Consider the following 19,245-nt stretch of genomic DNA (forward strand, 5'->3'; position numbering starts at 1 on the left):
ATCGGATTTGTTTCAAGAGGCTGAGAGACTTTAAAGTATTTTTTATTTTTTTTTTAGGCTTGGCGTTTAGCATTATCTCGTTCTTATTGGTCGATCCGCGGACGCTCATTAATTTCTGAATGGCTTAACGCACATGCGCTTTGGTCGGCCACCTGCAAACACACAGACTGTCAACAACGTTCGCGCAGACGGCATTTTTCACGGTCGTAAGGGCAACATTTTGCTTGACTTTACCAACAAAAAGATGACATTTCCTGGGAAAGATACTCATAAACGGCAACACACAGCCTTTCTATAACTTCATGGTGTTGAGGAGAGAGCAGAAAATTGAGATGTCATGTTCAAAAAAGGTGTTTTTCCAGCTTGTTTTTGCGGACGGACTGCGTACGTGTTGGCGGTTTTGTTGTTAGGGATCTTTTCGGCACGTGTCGTCTGCGGTCAAAATGCGCTACAAACACAAGGTATGTGGTCCCAATATTCGGTGATCCGTGTTGTACTTTTTTATGTTCTTTTGAAAGAATTACGTGAAGGTAATTGGGGGAGAATGGCTTTTTATTGTAGTTGTGTGGTGCGGTTTGGGTAACCTTTTCGAACGAAGTGTTAAATTGTGAACGAACTGGGGTTTTACATTACAGACAATACAATGTTTTCTGGCATGATGAAAATGTCGCTTAATTTTTATTGTGTGTAGGCCTACTCTTCAATTTACCTTGAAAATCAAGCCACAGTCTGCTGTAGTTGAACCCCATTCCTCCGTAAACGTGTACACTCGACATTCATTGTATCAAAAATATTCCCAAGTAAGTAAAATAGAGGTTTTGGATCCTGTTCAGTTCAGTCATAATTATACTGCTGTTTTATGCAGTAGGCCCCGAATCGTAGGCCCTACCCCCTTTCACATTATTTGCACCATAAATAAGACATTTTAATACTAATTATTATTGGTTGGAGTCTTGTCATGAATAATTTTGTGATGAAGATGTTATTTAAATAATTATTATTTATCATTAGTTGTTGTAGAGTCTAAGGAACAACAGAAGAGAATATATTGTAATAAGAATGTTTTGACGAGCTAATTAATTACGAGTTACACTAAATAAAATAACAGTTTAACAGTAGTGTCCAGTTTCAAAACAAAATGTTTCTTCAAATGTAATGAATCTCTTCAACTAGTTTAACACCAGCCCGCATGCCTGATACCACCTGTACACAACTGTACAACTTCTAGTCCAGTGGTCTGTGTCAGGACACTTCGTACCTTTGCCACCATTGAAATTACTTGAAATGCTCTAACAGTAGATATTTACAATTTCCTTATTGGGTGCCTTTACCAAAGAGAAAATGCCTTGGTGCTCTTGCCCTTTCAAAAATGAAGCATACAGGCCTGGTAGGCCCTACTTATTTAAAGGGAACCTTCACTACAAATGTAAGAAAATTCCAAAACCAAGTTGCCTTAAATTCTTTTTTAAATAATCTTATTCAATGTACAACAACATTTGATTTCATATCAATTGAAACACACAAATCATAATAAAAACAATTATATGTAATTGCCAAATTTCTGAAATCCAACTGTGAGTCAGCCTTATGAAAACTTCAGCCAATAACCTGTTTTTGTAAACATGAAGAAATGTTTGTTTAAAATTGCTGTTACAACAAGGAGGACAGGACTTCACAAAGAAAAGATCTGAATTCAAATAATGCAAACAACAACTTTAAAACATGTTTCCAACCGTCAAAACTCAACATGTGATTTCATTGGTCAATTGAATCCCAGTAATAAACAATACCAGTTTGTTGTTGTTGAAAGCCAACTGTTACCTCATCCACCCCCAGTGGCCGTGTGCCACTCACAATAGTGTCAGAGTATACTCCCTCGCTTGGTGAGAAGGGTACAACTAAAGTCACTTGGGATTATAGAAACACAAGGTCACTTTTAGGCTTGGCAAGCTGCTCCTACAAATCCCATCCCAAGGGCTTGACAGAATAATCTCATATAGAAGCCCTTAGTGGAAGTGTTTATCTTGAGTTTTTTTTTATGAATTAAAGACCTAATGAGGGCCTGGTACTTGAGACTAGGGGTTTCTTACAAGAATACCACAATAGGGGCTTAGTTAAACTGGCACTACTGGGCTTCAAGAAGTGTGAACTCATTTCAATGTACTTGTTGGGGTGCGTAGCAGAGTTGCTAACTTGCAGGACTTCTGTAGGCAAAAATATAAGAATGGGCTACAATGCACTTGTATCTGTTCTTGCTACATGTATGTAAAACTTTCCTGCTCTTTTAGCAAACTTGAGTGCTTTTGTTTTAAAAATCAATCTGTGCACTGTGTGCTAATGCTGTTCAGGTTTAAAGTTTCTTTAAAATAATATTTTGCCAAATGGGATCTATACATTTGATGTAGGCCTTTGTATACATGTTTTCAAGATTTTACTCTGCTAAGCAAATGTATCTTACAAAACTGTTTGGAACAAAGATGGTTTAGCTGAAAAAAAATGTCTGTTACATGTACAACAGACTCTCAATCTGTGATTAGTTCACTCTTCTTGTTTCCTCATTGTGAAGTAGGCCTAATGAGGGGAAAAAATTGATAGCAGGTCTGTGGAAACTATTTTTTGTCATTTTTGTTGGCACTTTGTTTTTTTATAATGAGAAAAGATTTCACTTCGGGTTTTATTATACCTGTCATGAATGGCCATTTAAATCCTGATTTATTTTCTCATTTTCAACGAAGGGCAACGATTCTAAAAGTCTTTGAGAAAATACTCTGAATTGTATAGAGTTGTTTGGCCAAGGCTGTTCAATGTTGGCCTTAGGGCTGGGCAAGAACTCAACTGGCGCGGTTTTGAATTTCTTGTTTCCATAACCTAGGGCGTACTTGTGTTACCTAAAACTTGATACTAATAATCTTGGGTAAAAGCCAAGCTGACAAAAGCTGTGTGGCTGAACAATGTACATGTGCAGTGGAGTCGGCACTGAAATCTTACTACACCAAAACCATAGCGTTGGTGTGATGAAAATCCATAGGCCTGTTGCACACATGCATCAGAGATGAGATACATGTAGACTTTTATCTGAAATCAGACTTTTTAAAGTCGGTTATCAAGGTACAACATTTTCTTAAAATTAAATTAAAATTAAATAAAAATTAAATAAAGTCAGGCTCTTGGGTCTACTTACACTGTACACTGAGGATAGCCTATTGTTCACAACAGCTCCTTGGAGTCTATAACTCAAAGGGTGATCAAAAGGTGGAATTTCCATCATTTCGTTGTACCCAAGTCCTTAAAAATCCACAGTTTCACTTTCCACAGATTCCAGTTTCACTTTCAGACTTTTTTTGTCAGCAATGACTCCTATGTATCCCTGATCATACATTTACTTATTTCATTTAAAGTTAATGTTTGTCTCTAGGATCATAGTAGAATTAAGTTGAAGTGCACAGCTTTTCTACTTTCTGTTTTAGTAAAAGCGTCAATTATACTTTCATACCATCATTGAGTGTTTAGAAACCCTCCAAGAAAATCCTTTCTAGCTTGATGATAAAGTTTCTTTCTTTTTATACTCCTCAGGCCCACCAAGATTTTTAAGTACTCCGCCAGCTCTTGTCATGAATATTCCACCAAGGAAAAACCAGTGAACTTCAATGCATTGCAAAGGGCACCCCTACACCAACAGTGACTTGGCTCAAAGATGGTGCACCAATTACAGGTGACCATATTCGGACGACAGTCAGTTCCATTGTCTTTGAAGGGGTGCAATTGAGCATGATGGAGGGACGTACGTTTGCACTGCGGAGAGTGAGGAGGGGGCAGTTCAGCACACAGTCAGACTACTAGTGCATGGTGGGTAATAAATATTTCAAATTAATCGTACCAAACCATCACAATCCTACAAGCTGTTTTGTTTGATTCTGTTGGACTGAGGACTGCACTATATGCACATGTAGTAAACTGAACATGAGATTAGGCATACATGTACATGTACACTGTACCACCATAATCAGACTTCAGAGTCAAACATTTTACAGATTGGCTGGCCTTGGTGCCCTCTTCATTTTGGAAGTGAAAGAGGCACCAAGGCCAAGAGCCGAAACAGGTTATCAAAAGGTTTCCATAGACTTCAATATTATCGAAAGGAAGTACCCTTTGTAATGAAAATCACATTTTCCCTTCACTTACATGTACATACTTACATGTAAGGCCTAGGGCCAACACACACAGTGCAATAAATATATTTCCAGTTTTGTTTGCCTCCCGTTTTGGTTTCGTTCCATTTTTCCCCATATATATATATTTTTATGTTTAATTTTTTTGTTTTGTTTTACAATGTTAGTAATTTTGTTCCTAGATAAATCAAAATATTGTTTTTGTTTTGTCCACAGGTGCGCCATTTATATTCATCCCACCACACAATATTTCAGTAATACGAGACGAAACGGCCATCTTGGAATGCGAAGCGGAAGCCTCACCCAGTAATATCACCCAACGCTGGTACTACCAAGATGACTACATAGAGACTGTACCCAGTCTTAGAGGGAGATACGCCTTACTCCCAGAGGGGGGTCTGACGGTTGAGAGGGTACGCCCAGAGGATGAAGGATGGTATTCGTGTAGCCCTACTAATGGGTTAGGGGTACCTCCCACGGCAAGAGGGTACCTCGATGTGCAATGTCAGTATTGTCGTAAAAAATGTGTCCGTCTGAAAATATTGTGTCTGAAAATATTGTGTGAACAACATTGATTTGCCTGAACAAAATGACTTCATTTTCTGCTCAAAATCTCTGACAAACTTGAACTCATTATTTTCTTCCAACCATGATCCCTGGGCGTAATTTCATAGAGCTTCTCAAAGGCACTGGATACATTTGCTTATTGCTCATAATACATATTTAGCATAACAACTTACTTGGTTATGAGCAACGGAGAGCTGTTGACTGTCCAAAACATTGTGAGAAACGACTCCCTCTGAAGTAACTTAGTTTTTGAGAAAGAAGTACATTGTGTAATTTCAAATAAAATTGAAAAATTAAAAAATCAAATAATTGAATCTGCGAAAGACTTCAGGCCTGAAGCCTTTCTCAGGCATCTGAAAACACATAGTTTGTGCAACAAGGGTGTTTTTTCTTGCAACTTTGATGACCAATTGAGGCCAGAGATTTTTCACAGAGAATTACCAAACGTGTCCAGTGCCTTCTCTCATCAATGATGGAAACTAAAGAGCTAAGAACGTTGTCTTATTTCAGATGCTGCTTATGTTGTGGGCATGCCAGCCAATGCCTACATATCTAGAGGCCTTGATGTTACTCTATCATGCACAGCTGATGCTGATCCACCTGTTCTTAATGTTAAATGGTACAAAGCAGGAGCCAAGATTATTCAACTGCCATCAAATAGGTGAGCTTGGTTTCAGACGACCATGATTTATTTATTTAGTTGTTTATGCTGGTTGTTAAGCCAAGGATTCTCAGAAAAACAATCTTAATCACTGTACGAAGACAGGAACCCGATAAAGAGTAGACAAGGAAAAAGTTCCAGTTTTAGATGTGGGAGGAACACCCTTGAGAAACATTCTAAGAAAACCCATGCAGGTACAATGAAAACCCAATCCACATAGTGTCCCGGACGGGATTTGAATCGGGGTCCAATAGGTGGAAGGCGAGGGAACAAACCAATACGCTAACAGGTCAACACAGAAATCAAGTCTTGGTTTTTGTATCTGGATCTTGAGTACAGTCTATCCTGGGTCCAAATGTCTGGCCATTTACTATTTCTTGCATTTATACCATACATGTAGGTCCCTTTGGTAGGTAAGCAGTGTGCAAGTTGATTACAGTTGTGATTTTTGTTGGAAACTAGAAGAATGAAATGCCATTAAAGTACTTTTGTCTTCATTTTTTTTCCTATGTTGTTTTGTTTTCAGATGTCGCATATCAAGTGAGGGCAGTCTAATCATCACAGACACCGAGTTTAATGATAGTGGGTCTTATACCTGCGCTCCTTACAATAAGATTGGTACAGCAGGGGTGTCAACAGCAACCCTACTGACTGTTAAAGGTGAGTGTATGGCATGTATGGTGACTTAATATATAAGAAGTATAAACAAGGCTTTAGTCTGTGAACTCTCTTTTCTTCAGTTTGTAAGTGCCTTGTGACGATGAATAGAGCAAGCAAGTCGAAACGTTGAGAACAATTCAAGAACTGACTCTGCGGTAGTGCAGTTAATTACGATCCTGTAAGCTAAACTAGTAGTCCCAGCCTGTTTTCTATACCTTCCGCCCGGGTAGTAGTTAAAAAGCAGGACAGTTCTTTCCAGAACTGAGAAGTCTCCCGATTATCTGATAAATCTACTCCGTGATCATAGAATAAAGAAAGACAGTTCTTCAAGAACAAACTCTACCTGGCAAGTAGATACACACTTATGGTGTTACCGCAAACCAAATATAGAATGATGGCGCTCTACAAATGCCTCATGATTGATTGACTGATTGATGATTGATTTCAAATGATGTGACTTTTTCAGACCCGCCAACATTTGTTGTTAAACCTAAGCTAGTTTATCAACGTACCTTCAGACCTTGGGTGATGACATAACTATGCCATGCTCTGCAGTTGGAGAGCCCAGCCCAACTATCACATGGAGAATGGTAAGACACTTACTTATTTCAAATATTCAAAAATTTGCTTCAGCCTGATCAATTCCAAACAACCCACACCCAATTTAAAAAAAAAAAAAATTCACAAGCATAAACAGTGACAAAGTGTCCAAAAACATCAATACTGTCTGCACACAAAAATGCATGCTAACCTTCCAGTTTTTACCGCACGAAAATATTTGATATCACAATGCAAATCCATGGTGACCGCTCAATATGGCCCCCCAATTTTTCTGCTACCCTGTGAAATACGCTTGCACCGTGCAGGCCTGATACTTCACGGAGGCAACGAAGGCCTTCGTGTCCCCTGGTCATTGCCTTGGTGCCCTTGAACTGCTCCAGTACAAATTTGCAATTGCATCATAGGGTGCCCTATACAAAGAAGAAAATGCCTTGGTGCCCTTGCCCTTTCAAAAACGAAGCATACAGCCCTGACCGTAGCAAATTATTCTGCTACAGTACGCTGTGTCTTCTCCTGAAGCAAGCAGAGTATACTGTTCGAAACGTCAAGATTAAACCGGCTCATTTCAGAGCCAACACTCTGCGTCATATTGAATTACCTCTACTAATCCTGTATGAAGAAAAATGAAAAAATTGAAACATGAGTAATTAATTCTTTTAATATCCAGGAATTGTTGCTTGTTAGTTGCCTCTTTTTATTACGCTGTATTAAATTTCTTACATTGAATATCTTGAATCAATGTGTTTTCATAAACATATTTTTATATTAATACAATTTAAAAAATTGTAAGTGTTTGTAGCTGGGTACCTCTGAAAGTTTCTCTCCTTGTGGTAAATCAAATTAAAGTTTTTTTATTTTTTATTTTGGTTTTGTTCAGCTGGACGGTAAACTAGCTCCATTTCGATCGACCGTTTCTCAGACCAGTCTGATGATTCGCGGACTGACCAAAGAGGATCATGGGATATATCAATGCCAAGCGGCCAATGAGATTGCTACGATCATCAGCACAACACAGCTTACAGTAGAGCGTAAGTTTCTCAACCATTCCCCTCACCCTCCTCCCCCCAAAAAGGGGGAAGAGAAAAGAAGAGAGAAAAAAACAAAACTAAACACAAACAATCAAAACAATCTCACCACTTCTTTTTTTACCAGAAATAATCCCCTTTATCTCAGGTTTGATTGTTTGCATGTCTTGTCTAAGCATGTACAGTGGTAGTACTTAGTAAACAAATATCAAGCTTAGTATGTTAATCTTACAGTTACACTATGTCAAGATTTATGTTTGAAAAGGTGTTAATAATTAATTAATAAGGGGATCAAGACATTTGGTAACTCTACATGTATGTGACCATTATGAATCCATTGTTCAGGGAATTGTGAGCAAACTCAGACTAACGTACACAATTGAAATTTACCTGGTAAGCCTGCTGCCACCTAGCGTTCCAAAGTCCCCTAGAAATATATTGATTTTGCAACCCTTACTCAAAAATGATCAAAAGCATTTAAAGGAACACGTTGCCTTGGATCGGTCGAGTTGGTCTTTGAAATGCGTTTGTAACCGTTTGTTTTAAAATGCATATGGTTAGAAAAATGTCTTAAAAGTAGAATACAATGATCCATACAAATTTGCCTCGAAATTGCGTGGTTTTCCATTTACTTTGCGAACTAACACGGTCGGCCACTTATGGGAGTCAAAAATTTGACTCCCATAAATGGCCGACCGTGTTAGTCGACGAGGTAAAAGGAAAACCACGCAATTTCGAGTGATACTTGTTTGTGTTGATCATTATATTCTACTTTTAAAATGTCTTTCTAATTAAATGCATTTTATAACAAACGGTTACAAACGCTTTTCAAAGACCAACTCGTCCGATCCAAGGCAAAGTGTTCCTTTAAGACATGTTAAAATGCACAATGAGAGAAAAAGATAAAGAAATAACATTGGTCACCAGGCCAGTTGTTGTTGTTGTTGTTGTTGTTGTTGTTGTTGTTGTTGTTGTTGTTGTTGTTGCTGCTGCTGCTGCTGCTGCCGCTGCCGCTGCCGCTGCCGCTGCCGCTGCCGCTGCCGCTGCCGCTGCTGCTGCTGCTGCTGCTGCTGCTGCTGCTGCTGCTATATTTGAACAAGCAGTGAGTTTCAGTAACAATGGTATGGAACCTACTGTATGTGTATATAATATAATATATACATGTAGATAAGTACAATAAAACTAACCCTCTGTGAATATTTCACTTCAAAAGATGTTTGTGTTTTTGAGATTTCACAGGGAAAAAACAGGACGATTATTTCCACACAGGAAGAATATTTCTTAGATCTTAACTTTGGGGAATATAAAGTGATCTATTTTTTCTATAACTGGAGAACTTCCAAGTTAAACGTTTCTCAAAATGTATTACACTACCTAAAGCTGCTGAACTTCTGACACTACAGTTGTTTTTTATTGCTTTGAATTAGTAGAGTAATTGCCAAACGTATACAGACCATTTAACTGTAAATCTCCAACTTTGCCATTTTTATTACACAATGCATTTTGAGTTACATATAACCATGCTTTAAAGTTTTGCTGTCTTTTCTATGGAATGATTTGTATTCAATTAAAAATATTAAGAGAGCCAAAAGCACTTTTGGTATGCATGTGTCTTGATTTTTTTGTGATAAATTTACATTATTAAAAGCATTTAATAACATTTTTATAACGCTGGGTTTTTCCTGTTGAAGACGTTTTATAAATACGTCACAATCACGTTCAGAAATAACTTTATCAAAACGTAAAGTTTTAACGTTTTCACAATGTTATTATATTATGTCATGACGCGACGTTATGTAGACGTTGACAAAACTCCACACTTATCCGTCCGTACAACGTTAAATAAAAACGTTCTCCTAACATTCAAATAACGTCGTAGCGACGTTCAGGGCACGTTATTATGTTTGCTGGGTAAACTCCAAAGAGTACTTGTGCGACTAAGAGTTCTACCCTGGTGTGCCTCAATCATTGAGTCGCATATATGTTTCCATTGCCTTATTAAATGATGATTGCTATATCAACAAAGATGTTAAATCTTGTTCCTGTTCCCTTTTTTCCATCTTCTGCAGATGAACTAAATCCAGACAGAGAGTGTCGGATAATCACAAGGAGTTTGCAGCCCATTATACAACCATCAACATCGTTGCCTCAACCTTTTTGTACAGTTTGTATTTAGTTTTAGATTACAGGTATAGATTTTACGCTGTTAATTGTGTGGTAAATTGTTCACAATTTCCCTTTTTGAGAATTGATCACACTTGCCCCTGTGAAATTCTGCACTTCCCCTGTGTTGTGAATTTCTTGCACATCCATCTTGTGTTGTGAATTTCTCCCACTTCCACTGTGGTGAGTGGCTCATACTTTTACTTTGTGTCGTGAATTATCAAGTTTATAAACTGAAACGTTGTATAGGGCTGAGTTGGAAGAATGTTTCGCTATTGTAGCACATTCATTAAGCTCGCAAAATTTAGATGTATGCTGATGTATGGAGTTGACAAACTTGGTTGCCATAGAGTGGAGCCGGCATGGGAACTTTTCCCCACAGGGTTTTTTGCCCATCTCATATATCAGCAATTAGCAGGCATGCAATATCTGATTCGTGTGTTTTTTGGTTTTCACAGCCTTAATTTTTTTTTAAAACACAGCACAAAATCTTGCTGTGCCTGCCATGGTCTTCTGGAAATGGCAAATCTTTTATCAAAATACAGAGTTGCATGACTGAAATAGGAGACACTTAATTGTCTAAATTCTTAGGAGTCCAACAAAATTTGACTGTTTATTTCTAAGTTTATTGTTTTTGTAGATTATTCATTGTTTCAGGGTGTGCCAGGGGTGCATCACACCTCCTTTGTGTGTTGAGTTCAGACACTTCCCCTTGTGCTACTCTGAGTTGCTCACACTTCTTTTGTGTGTGGAGTACAGACACTTTCCCCCGTGTCTCTCTGAGTTGCTCACACTTTCTTTGTGTGTGGAGTGCAGACACTTTCCCTTGTGTTTCTCTGAGTTGCTCACACTTTCTTTGTGTGTGGAGTGCAGACACTTTCCCTTGTGTTTCTCTGAGTTGCTCACACTTTCTTTGTGTGTGGAGTGCAGACACTTTCCCTTGTGTTACTCTGAGTTGCTCACACTTCTTTTGTGTGTGGAGTACAGACACTTTCCCCCGTGTTTCTCTGAGTTGCTCACACTTTCTTTGTGTGTGGAGTGCAGACACTTTCCATGGTGTTTCTCTGAGTTGCTCACACTTCCTTTTTGTGTGGAGTGCAGACACTTTCCCATGTGTTACTCTGAGTTGCTCACACTTAATTCATTTGTGTGTTGAGTACCGACAAATTTCCCCATGTCTCTCTGAGTTGCTCACACTTCCTTTGTGTGTTGAGTACAGACACTTTCCCTTGTGTTACTCTGAGTTGCTCACACTTCCTTTTTGTGTGGAGTACAGACAAATTTCCCTGGTGTTTCTCTGAGTTGCTCACACTTCCTTTGTGTGTTGAGTAGATACTTCCCTTGAGTTACTCTGAGTTGCTCACAATTCCTTTGTGTGTTGAGTACTGACAAATTGCCCCTGTGTTTCTCTGAGTTGCTCACAATTCCTTTGTGTGTTGAGTAGATACTTTCCCCTGTGTTACTCTGAGTTGCTCACACTTCCTTTGTGTGTTGAGTACAGACACTTTCCCTTTTATGCTTTAAGCCCCTTTCACCTACTCTGAGTTGTGTTTAGAGTTACCCACACTACCCCCTGTGTGGTATACTACTGAAACGTCCTCTTTAGTTTATAAAGATCCGTCCCTTTCACACTCAAAGATATATGATTCAGATTTGCAAACACCAAACTCACAAAACAAAATATTTGAAAATCAAAGAAAAAGCTCCCTTGCAGATAACCAGGGCACTCTGATTGTCTTCTTGGGAAATAGTTTTACTAGTCAGGGATCACTTTGCTTGAAACTGTTTAAAAACATTTTAAACCATTCTGGTGGCAGAACTTTTGGATGAATATAATTGACACCTTCTTTTGCGGATAATCAGGGCACTGTTGTTGTCTTATTGAGGTACAGTTTTACCAGTGTGGTGGCACTCTGATTGAAACTGTTAACAGATGTTTTAAACAAAACTTTTGGATCTTGATTTTATGCAAAATGCAAACTCATTCTTATTTATTTTGACTAACAATCAATTCTGAATCATATGTCTTTGAATTATTTCAGTCAAATGTACGAGCTGTTCCTACTTAAAAGCGAGACCATTTAAAAGAGTGGAACTTTAACAAATTAATTACTTTTTTTCGCAACTGAAGCCATTAACTTTGTTTCAATGACCAAACATTAAAGGCAGTGGACACTATTGGTAATTACCCAAAATAATTTTTGGCATAAAACCTTTCTTGGTAACGAGTGATAGGGAGAGATTGATGGTATAAAACATCGTAAGAAATGGCTCCCTCTGAAGTGCCATAGTTTTTGAGAAAAAAGTAATTTTCCACGAATGTGATTTCAAGACCTCAAGGTTAGAACTTGAGGTCTTGAAATCAACCATTTAAACGCACACAACTTTGTGTGACAAGGGTTATTTTTCTTTCATTATTATCTTGCAACTTCGATCCCCGATTTAACTCAAATTTTCACTGGTTTGTTATTTTATGCATATGTTGAGATACACCAACTGTGAAGGCTGGTCTTTGACAATTACCAATAGTGTCCACTGCCTTTAAAAACAGCTGTGGAAATCACAGTAATGGTTTTCAAAAAGTAATGACTTTTCTTGCAAGCGAAGCCATTATTTGTTTTAATGACCAAGCGTGAAAATGAAACTTTGGAAATCTCTGTCAGATTTTTAAAAAGTAAGGACTTTTCTTGCAAGCGAAGCCATTCATTTTGTTTCAATGATCGAACATGACATCAAAACTGTGGAAATGTCAGTATCTTGCACAGATGAGGACATTTCTAACAAAATGAATTGCAATATTTGTTGTTTCGTTAGTATTTTCGTATCTTTCAGATCCTAAGGGAAAACATCATTTTGTTTTTGCTTTTCTTCAATTTTGTTTGTTTTGGATCAGGGTTTTGTAATGAATTTTTTAAGATTTAAAACATGGACTCATTGTGTAGGAGCACCTCATTTTGATGAATGTATGTTAGGGCCTCATCCAAAACCTTTGAAAACTCACAGAGTTGTGCAAACACCTGTGTCTGTTGGTGGACCCCCTCGGCTGCCTGGAACAAGTGGTGGTCCTTCGTTCCAGGTGCAATGGATGATATGTTCTTTGTTCAGTGAAATTCTTTTAGATGCACAACTAGTGTTCTCCTTCACCGGTGTAATGCCTTACACAATTTGACGAGCTAGAGCGAGCATTTTTGGAAGCATACATTCATACTAGGGCCTGAGCTGGAAGGTAGTGGTTGGTCCCTAAAACGTTCTGGTCGATCTCTCAAGACGTCGGGATGAGGGCCCCTTATTATTTAGCCTTTTGTTGGTCACGTCATTCTTTTGTTTTTGAGTAAACAGGTTTGTACTGGGGATCTTTCATGATCATCAAAGGTGCCAAGAGATGTCTTCGCTTGAGCAATGGAATCTGGACTCGGTGGATGATGAGGACTTCTATCCAGTTGATGATATGAGGGCTGGAGAAACATGTTCTGCTTGGTCAAGCCACTTCACATCCAAAACATCCTAGTAAGAACACCAATTTTATTGCCTTTTGATGCCAAAGATGACATTGGATAACTATAGTTTGTAGTTTCTTTTGAATTGGTTGTTTTTAGAAGAGGTCAAAGGTCAGGTCTATGTCCAGGTTCTTAGGGTCTGGTCATTGTCAAGGGGAAATTACTGCAGGAGATCACAGATTTAGCTTTCAAAGCAATGCCAAACAGAAAGTATCATAAAAGTTCTCTAAAACTTAAAGAGAAATTGGCAACTTATCTCAGACCATGGTTTTTAAAATCACACTTTGTACAACTAATTTATTTTTACTGGAGCGTACATAGAAAAATTCTAATGAAAGTTAAGTCCAAACTAAATCTTATTCTAGGATAAGAATTTTACCACAGAACCCTGAGTCGCTCACAATTTCTTAGTGTATTGAGTACAGACATCTTCCCCCGTGTTACTCTGAGTTGCTCACACTTCCTTTGTGTGTTGAGTGCAGACACTTTCCCCTGGGTAACTCTGAGTTGCTCACACTTCCTTTGTGTGTAGAGTGCAAAGTTTCCCGTGTGTTACTCTGAGTTGCTCACACTTCCTTTGTGTGTTGAGTGCAGACACTTTCCCCTGTGTTTCTCTGAGTTGCTCACACTTCCTTTGTGTGTTGAGTGCAGACACTTTCCCCTGGGTAACTCTGAGTTGCTCACACTTCCTTTGTGTGTTGAGTGCAGACACTTTCCCCTGGGTAACTCTGAGTTGCTCACACTTCCTTTGTGTGTAGAGTGCAAAGTTTCCCCTGGGTAACTCTGAGTTGCTCACACTTCCTTTGTGTGTTGAGTGCAGACACTTTCCCCTGGGTAACTCTGAGTTGCTCACACTTCCTTCGTGTGTTGAGTGCAAAGTTTCCCGTGTGTTACTCTGAGTTGCTCACACTTTGTTTGTTGAATACAGACACTTTCCCCTGTGTTTTCTGATTTGCTCACACTTTGTGTGTTGATGAGTACATACACTTTTCCTTGTGTAACTCTGCATGAGTTTCTCAAATTTCTTTGTGTGTTGATACAGACACTTTCCCCTGTGTAACTTTTAGTTGCTCACACTTCCTTTGTGTGTTTATTAGTACAAACACTTTCCCTTGTGTTACTCTGAGTTGCTCACACTTCCTTTGTGTGTTGAGTACAGACACTTTCCCTTGTGTTACTCTGAGTTGCTCACTCTTCCTTTGTGTGTTGAGTAAAGACACTTTCCCTTGTGTTACTCTGAGTTGCTCAAACTTCCTTTGTGTGTTGAGTATTCCTTTTAAAAACCTTCAATTTAGGAAACAGTTGTGCCCAAAATTGCCAAGAGTTTTACTTTAGTCCTTCGCCTTATTAGATAGTAATTTGAGGGGAAATCAGTTGTACACAAGTTTTGTCAGACTGTAAGGTCACTCTTAGTGCAAAACCAAGTGGAAATATTCCTTTCAAAAACTTCAGTTTACAATGTATGAAACAGTTGTTTCTAAGAAATTTGTTGCTAATTTTATTTAGTCCCTTTTTCCTATCTGCAAGGCCAGCAATGTGTTAATGTAACCAAAGTCAAAGTATTCATAACAAGACAGCAATTTAGGAAACAGTTGTGCCCTAAATTGTATCATAGTCCCTCATTTTATTACATTATAACTTGAGGGGGAATTAAACGTCACAAGTTAATTTATTTTTTCCTCTTTCTGCCAGAACATGCGTTTAGCTGACTTTGTTCAATCTTAGCCGTGTTAAAATGTTTGGTCATTATGGTCATAGCTGGTTCTATTTTAGGATGGTAGAAGTTATATTAATCCAATGTCATCTTTGTTATCATTTATTGGCAAGCATGTAGTGAGAAAGCATCACCATTCACCGTACTTTAACTGTAAACAAAAAAGTAGCGTTTCTGTGAATACGTCAAGTGTTTTTCTCTGAGCTTTTGGTTGATACATATCAAGTGTTTTAAACACTCATAAACTTTGTTATTAATCAAAGTTGGTCAAAAAACAAGTTCACTTGTAGCCATTTTGTCAGTGTACTACAGCTGAACGTCCAAATTGCAGCCCCATGGAAAGCAAGGGGGAAATTAGTGGCCATTGTTAGAACTTGTTTCTCCGATCAGCACATCATCGTCTGGACAGAAGTCGTCATCATCTGTTGAGTTCGAATCCCATTTGAACAAGCCTCGACATCTCTGGGCACCACCAGTGCAGCTTGGTTGCGAGACAACAATTGGTGAAATCTTTGGCCCTTGAGGGCATCAGTTCATTTAAGCAAGCAACAACTACCTTCTGCTCAACACTTGCGTCTAAAAAACAAATTGCGTCTAGCTCGTTTACATTTTGTGAGACATTATTGAAGTAGACACTAGGAGTACATCTTATTGAACTTCACTGAACATAAAACATATCTACCATTGCACTTCGGCCTTTAAATCATCACAAGTTCTAGGTGGCCGAGGGGGTCCACCGACAGACACAGGTGTTTGCACAACTATGCTTTTTTTGGGCCAAATTTTTCAATAAAAAATTGGACATGACTCTCCTTGTAACTTGTCTTTTATTTGCCTTAACCCTACCACCCCCCCCCCCAACTTAAATATTGAGGGCCCACCTTACCTGGTGTGACCCACGGGCTGTCATTTTTGCCCACAGTAATTGGGTGCGTATATTAGTCGCTTTTAGCAAGTCATTTTGGGCAAGGAAACTCTCATTAAATTGATACACACCCAATTTATTGCATTGTGGGAAAACATGGCGGCCAAGTAGATAATGAGACAACAGTTTCGAGTTCAGACGAATCAACTAATAGTTGACTTGTCCGTAAATAGCATCAGCCTTTATTCATGAACATATAGAATAACACTCACAAGGCAACATTTTAGGCAAAATTGGATAGATACGCAGTGGAATTTTTGGGAAAAATTGAAGCGATATTTGATAAAAACTCAAGGATACAGCCTTGTGGAATTTATGGGCGAAGTTTGAGCAAAATTTGATAAATACGCAAGGCTATTGTCTTAGAGAATTTTTGGGCACAGTTTGAGCGAAGTTGGATACATACGCAAGGCTATATATATAGTCTTGAGGAATTTTGGGGCACAATTTGAGCATAGTTGGATAAAAACGCCAGGCTGTTGTCTTGGAGAATTTTTGGGCACAATTTGAGCACAGTTGGATAAAAACGCAAGTCTATATTCTTGAGGAAATTTTGGGCAAAACTTGAGCAAAGTGGTTAAAAACGCCAGGCTATAGTCTTGGAGAATTGTTGGGCACAATTTGAGCAAAGTTGGATAAAAACGCCAGGCTATAGTCTTGTGGAACTTTTGGGCACAATTTGAGCAAAAATGGATAAATATACAAGGCTGTGTTCTTTGAGCATTTTGGGGCACAATTTGAGCATAGTTGGATAAAAACGCCAGGCTGTTGTCTTGGAGAATTTTTGGGCGCAATTTGAGCAAAGTTGAGGAAAAACGCAAGGCTTGAGGAAATTTTGGGCAAAATTTGAGCAAAGTGGATAAAAACGCCAGGCTATAGTCTTGGAGAATTTTTTGGGCACATTTTGAGAAAAAAGAATTGATAAAAACGCGAGACTATAGTCTTGGAGAATTTTGGGGCACAATTTGAGCAAAGTTGGATAAAAACGCCAGGCTATAGTTTTGTGGAACTTTTGGGCACAATTTGAGCAAAAATGGATAAATATACAAGGCTGTATTCTTGGAGAATTTTGGGGCACAATTTGAGCAAAGTTGAATAAAAACGCAAGAAATTTTGGGGCAAAATATGACCAAAATTTGATAACAACGCAAGGCTATGAATAGTATTGTGGAATTTTGGGGCTCATTGAGCAAATTTTGCCCGGCCATGTTCACAAGGCTATAGGCCTCGTGAACTTGTCAAATTTTGCCTGAACATATTCACAAGGTAGCCCTGTGAACTTGTCAAATTTTGAGAGTTCACTTCAAATTTGGCTGAACATGCTCACATGGCTATATATAGCCTTGTGAACTTGTCAAATTTTGTGAACTTGTCAAATTTTGCCCAAGCATGTTCACAAGGCCTTGTGAACGTCAAATTTTGAATGTGTTAACAAGGCTATCCTCTTTAACTTTTCGCTCTACAATAAATCACAAGGCTATATATAGCCTTGTGAACTTTTTGCTCGAAAAAAAAAAACACCTTGTGAACTTTTCCCTCGAAAAAAATCATAAGGCTATATTTGATAAAAATGCCCCTTAAAGTTTTTCAAACTTCGCCCCAACTTTCAAGTTAAAATAAATAATAACTTCCTTATTATTGCTTCAAATATTATTATTGGTTTCTGTTTAATATAAAAGGCTTCAGAAAAGCCTACTTCATCCTTAAGAACACAACATTGCACCGAAAAAAGAGGCAAAAGTTGATAAGAGTGCTGGCCTCACCCCCCTTTCAAATTTAGGCCAATACAAGTTCGAACTACGTCACGCGCATGCACGTCGAGCAAGGCATGCTGGGAAAAATGGGGCGGCGAGATCAATCACCCCTGGGAACGAGGTTGATGAACCCCTTTACTCCCCGCGGCCATTTTCTTTTTGACCGCGGGCATCGTGTGTTCCACATGTGTGTGTTGAAAAAGCAGATTTTTTGCAACTATTTACATCGAAAACCGACATCAAAATTCAACAACTACAACGATGAAAACTGCACGGATGTTCATAGAATCTTCTTAATCAGGTAAATGATTCATGTGTTGATGCATTAGAGGAAATTTGAGGGGGTTTCTCTAAGACAAGATTGTCTTGGCAATATCATATGTAACGTCAAATTGTTGTTAGCTGATGATACCCAAGACAAATCGAAGAAACCTAGATTGTGTTAAAATATTTATTAAACCACTGAATTCTCGCTCAATACAAGTGAGGAAAATATTGTCCAATTCCTTCAAAGTGTTTAGAGTTAAATCGCAGGGCGCACATATTTGTCTTTGAATTGTTTTCTTGTGTGTTGGGAATTAGATTTGACGACATGAAGTACTGTACATGACATGTTTATTTGGAGACAATTTAACTGAAGCAAAATTTCCCAATGCCCGGTACTTTATATATCCGGATAACTTTCCGTATGGCGCCACCACTTTTTCACTCATTTTTACAAAAAGGGATATATCAATCAGGTAAATTAGATACTATATTATTTTATTTCAAATGAAAAAGTGGTGGCGCCATACGGAAACTTTTCCATATATCCCCTCATTATGTATGAACACTTATTTACATCCATACTCTAAAATCTAAATATTTTGTTCTTTTTCAGAGTTCGTGGAATCTGAATGTTTCCCTTTCATCAGAAGTGTTTGCTGCCTCTCCCTGCATCTTGCAGTCTTTCCAGCCACATCAGCAGTCACTGAGGTACAAAGCCTCCACCGCTCTGTAAGGCAACCAAAATGTATACTTCTATTACTAGCTGTAGGGACGTACACAATAATTTATACCAACACATTTGCCAAAATTTCTATTTACCTTTTTTTTCTCCTAAGACCCACATAAGTTCATGACTTCTTTTTTTGTGGGGCCTCCGAAGAACCAGTTAAATTTCTATTGAAAACTTTCATTTCTTTCAGCCCTTCTTCTCGATCAAATGTTCACTTTTCCCTGAAGAGCCAAACATCATGCCTGTTACAGGCTAAGCACTGTCAATTCGGTACAAAACTACCCTTGAGGTCATTACCTAATACTGTTAGTTAGCATTTAAAGAGTTTTGCAACTGATTCTAGTTCACCAAAAGGAACGATTACACTGTGTTTCTGTACTTGCGAACATGGAATTACTGTTCATGAATAATAATGTAACTCTACCCCCCCCCCCCCCAAAGGATGTTGAAAACAAAAATAGCTTTAAAATTTTGAATGCATCCTACTATTATTAAATAGCAGTACAGTTTATCTGATCGTTCTGATTATCAATTTTGAGTAGTCCAAGGCAG

At 38.4% G+C, this 19,245-nt stretch overlaps 1 protein-coding gene across 2 annotated transcripts; it reads left to right on the plus strand.

Annotated features, from left to right (window-relative positions):
- Positions 1–94: 94 nt before the first annotated feature.
- LOC139951555 (protein borderless-like) lies at positions 95–10,616 on the plus strand. Of its 2 annotated transcripts, none has more exons than XM_071950497.1 (8): positions 95–461; positions 3,574–3,846; positions 4,386–4,673; positions 5,247–5,397; positions 5,924–6,057; positions 6,524–6,647; positions 7,496–7,646; positions 9,713–10,616. In XM_071950497.1, the coding sequence occupies exons 4-6, from the start codon at positions 5,267–5,269 to the stop codon at positions 6,592–6,594; spliced, it is 336 nt and encodes a 111-aa protein (XP_071806598.1). In that variant the 5' UTR covers positions 95–461; positions 3,574–3,846; positions 4,386–4,673; positions 5,247–5,266; the 3' UTR covers positions 6,595–6,647; positions 7,496–7,646; positions 9,713–10,616. Both variants share the same exon structure in this region, with proteins under 2 accessions (XP_071806598.1, XP_071806599.1).
- The last annotated feature ends 8,629 nt before the right edge of the window (positions 10,617–19,245 follow it).

The sequence above is a fragment of the Asterias amurensis genome, chromosome 19, assembly GCF_032118995.1.
Source record: "Asterias amurensis chromosome 19, ASM3211899v1".
NCBI classification, from domain to species: domain Eukaryota; kingdom Metazoa; phylum Echinodermata; class Asteroidea; order Forcipulatida; family Asteriidae; genus Asterias; species Asterias amurensis.